Source organism: Micropterus dolomieu, linkage group LG11 (assembly GCF_021292245.1).
Source record: "Micropterus dolomieu isolate WLL.071019.BEF.003 ecotype Adirondacks linkage group LG11, ASM2129224v1, whole genome shotgun sequence".
Taxonomy (NCBI): domain Eukaryota; kingdom Metazoa; phylum Chordata; class Actinopteri; order Centrarchiformes; family Centrarchidae; genus Micropterus; species Micropterus dolomieu.
This window is the reverse complement of record NC_060160.1, coordinates 2,970,527-2,973,673: the sequence shown is the minus strand read 5'-3', so window position 1 is coordinate 2,973,673 and position 3,147 is coordinate 2,970,527. Positions and strand designations below refer to the sequence as shown.

The window sequence follows — 3,147 nt, the reverse complement described above, 5'->3', positions numbered from 1 at the left end:
GGTGCTCTAGTGAGTATTTGGGGCAGCAGTTATTTGTTAACGTCATTGATATTATGGTGTATTTAACTACTAAAAAAAAAAACAACTATAATACAAACGCAGAGGAAAAGGCCTCTTTGTTTTTGCCATCTTTTCGTGTGTCCTCTCTGGTCGTGTAGATTGCATCCTAACAGAAAAAAGGTCAAAAGCCAGATATCTCATTTTAGAATATGTTGAGCCTGAGCACCCCGGGGCCTGTTGGAGCCCGGCTGAAGCTGGCCACCTCCCGCAGCAGCTGGCATCAGTTTACAGCCGACAGCGTGCCAGAATCATTCTCCTCCAGCAAGAATAACAGCTGGCACTGATTCTCATCATGCCAACGCAGGCTGCAGGACTTGATAATATTATGCTCAAGGTGGAGGTCCTGTATTGGTTTAAATTCAACTATACTCGCAGTGCGTGAACTTCTTCTTCAGTATTGGCTGCTTGAAATGTTGGTAATCCTTAATTTGCATTTTAGAATCTAAATTCAGAGGTCAGTATTTTTAATATCTTATTTATTCTTATTTTGTCATTTTCGATAATTAATCTAATAAACAGCTCAAGAAACTCCCAAATCCAAGAAAGAGCTAACGCTAGCCTTAACTTTGATTTGGTATCACACCAATTATCAAACTTTAAAAGTCATGAAAAATCATTTTAAAACCAAGGGAGATCTCCACCAAAGGTCCCCAAAAAAGTCGCTAAAGGGGTCTTAAAAGTCGCCAAATCTAGCACGAAAGTCGCTATGTTGGCAACACCTTAATTTTTGGCTTTCACAGACATAAAATGTTGAGAAGCAGCAGCATGTTGGTGTCATGCTGTCAAATCTGGGATTTCGTTTCCATTTGTTTTGTTTTGGTGTTTTGGCGGGCGTTCTGTGGCGCGTTGTGGCCTCTTTGTTGAGGTGTTTTGTGTAGCTGTGTGAAGTTCGGAGGTATTTTGTGGCGTTATGCCGTGCTTTATGTCATTTTGTGGCGGTTTGCAGCCCTGCCAGTGAGTGCTCAGTCCCTGCAGCTGTTGGCGTTCATCACCATCCAGCCTGGCACAGACTGCACACTGGCAACAACTGATAAAATATCTTTGGCTTCTCTTATTCGGGCTGTATTTCTCACTGCTGGTTACACTGGTAAAGCCTGAAGAGGTGCTTGTAAGGACTCATATAGGTTTTATAAGAATGTTGTGTGTTGGAGAGAATGTTTTAGTCTGAATATTATATAAAAACAGGGAAAATCCCATGATACCCACCAGAGTTTTCTTTGGACTCTGACTCAGAGTCGGAGGTCTCGGAGGACTCAGATGTTTTCTCGGGCAGGTTGGGCAGCTGGGCGATGTCCATGGGCGTGTCTTTATACTCTGGATTACTGTGATAACATCACAGAAAGACGGTTTGTTTCAGTTACTCACAAAACATTTCCTTATTTATACACAATATATACACAATAAAATAGCTTACGGCAGTGAATGTTAACTCCCCCCTGCAATATCCTTCTATTTCATGTGCATTTGTGTAATTTCACAGTATTATTCCCTTTTAATATATCAATTTAGCACATCAATTTGTTGCATATATGCATCCAGTCGTTCATCTATTGTTTGATTATGCTTGTACTTGTGTGCATAATTTTTTAATTAATTAATCTGCTTTTTCATATATCTCCATTTGTGAAAGACAATAGATGACGACCAAGCCAAGTTGACCTCTGACCTGAGGACGTAGTTGACCCAGATGACGTTCTTCTCATTGGCGTTCTTGGCGTTGATGGCGATGGTGGCGCTGGACTGGATCCAGATGTAACCCCCGTTCTTCTGGATCCACCGGTAGTACTTTGTCACACACTGACCCTTATTCATCACTGAGAGAGAGAGAGACATAGAAACACAGAGAGAGAGAGAGGGGGGGGGGGGTTTGTTATTTCATGGCGGATTTTGTTTGATATTCTGGCCGTTCCTAACTGTTGGACTTCACACTGACCGAGGAGCGAATTCATCACATGAGAAAAAAAAATAACAGAGGAAGAGCTGGACAGAGGGCGAGAGAGGAAGACAGAAAGTGGGTGAAAGAGAGCGAGACAGTCATCAGATGTCATGTGACAGCTGGCTGAGAGCTGCTCTGCTGCTGCCGTCATTAATCAGACCAACACACACTGCCAGCCTCTGTGTGTGTGGAGCTGTCTTTTCATGTTGCTGTGCATCTCTGATAGGCCTGAGACAATACACTCCATACACACATTTCCACGATATGTTTTGTTTTTATGCTCATATGTTAACAAGTTTAAAAGTTTTCCTGATAGCAGTTGGCGCCAGGGATAAAAATTAACACCCGCCACCCACCAAATGTGGGTGGATTTTCCGTTTGGCCAAATGTTAGAAGGCTATAAATATATTTGGCATTTAGTATCTATTTTACTGTAATTAACAGCAGACCGGTGTTCTGACAATATATGCTGCCTTGTCGAAAAATGCTACCTTATGTGTTCCTATTTCTAATCCCATAAAGTTATAACTCTCACAGTATTATCACATCATAGAATCATCATGACGTCTGAATCATTTTATATTGCACCACTACTCACTCCATGTGTACTGTAAGGAGATGGGGAGCATGTTTAAATACTATATTATGCCATCTTTATTTAAGATATCAGGGGTAGCGTATTCTGATAGACTAATAATGATTATATTTTGATATTGCTGACGATCAGCTACTGTCTTGACGGCATGCCCAACAGCTAGCAAGGTTCCACAGATTTATGGCAGTAGAAAAAGACCACGCTTGCGGGTCATGCGCAGAACCGCTAAGTAGCACATCAATAGGTAGCATAAATCGACAGAACATCTGTGTTGCACTTAAATTGGTGCCCGATGTACCAAGGTATCTAAAATTGTGTAACACACGAATTAGAGGCGTTCATTGGTTGTTGTTTATGTTCTTTTCATGTTACTTGTGTTTGATTGGCGTAGATTTGTAAGGGCGTGGGCGTCAGCACGGAAAGAATATCCACCTTTATGTCGCATTCGCTTCTTCATACTGAACAAAAGTTTACAGCTTCATCACGTGTGAAAAAGCCTTTATCCCGCAACCATGTGTGCTTTCACAGAGCGGCCCGGCTTTACAGGAACAAGCAG

General features: G+C 41.8%; 1 protein-coding gene across 1 annotated transcript in view; it reads right to left on the bottom strand.

The window, feature by feature from the left end:
• Positions 1 to 3,147, bottom strand: part of LOC123979363 (neuronal PAS domain-containing protein 3) — a 197,576-nt gene that overhangs the window by 7,761 nt on the left and 186,668 nt on the right. The window contains exons 9-10 of the mRNA XM_046063268.1: positions 1,727 to 1,874; positions 1,267 to 1,382 (exon numbers count right to left, since the gene is read on the bottom strand). Coding sequence (XP_045919224.1) covers positions 1,267 to 1,382; positions 1,727 to 1,874 — 264 coding nt within the window. The remainder of the gene's footprint in view (positions 1 to 1,266; positions 1,383 to 1,726; positions 1,875 to 3,147) is intronic.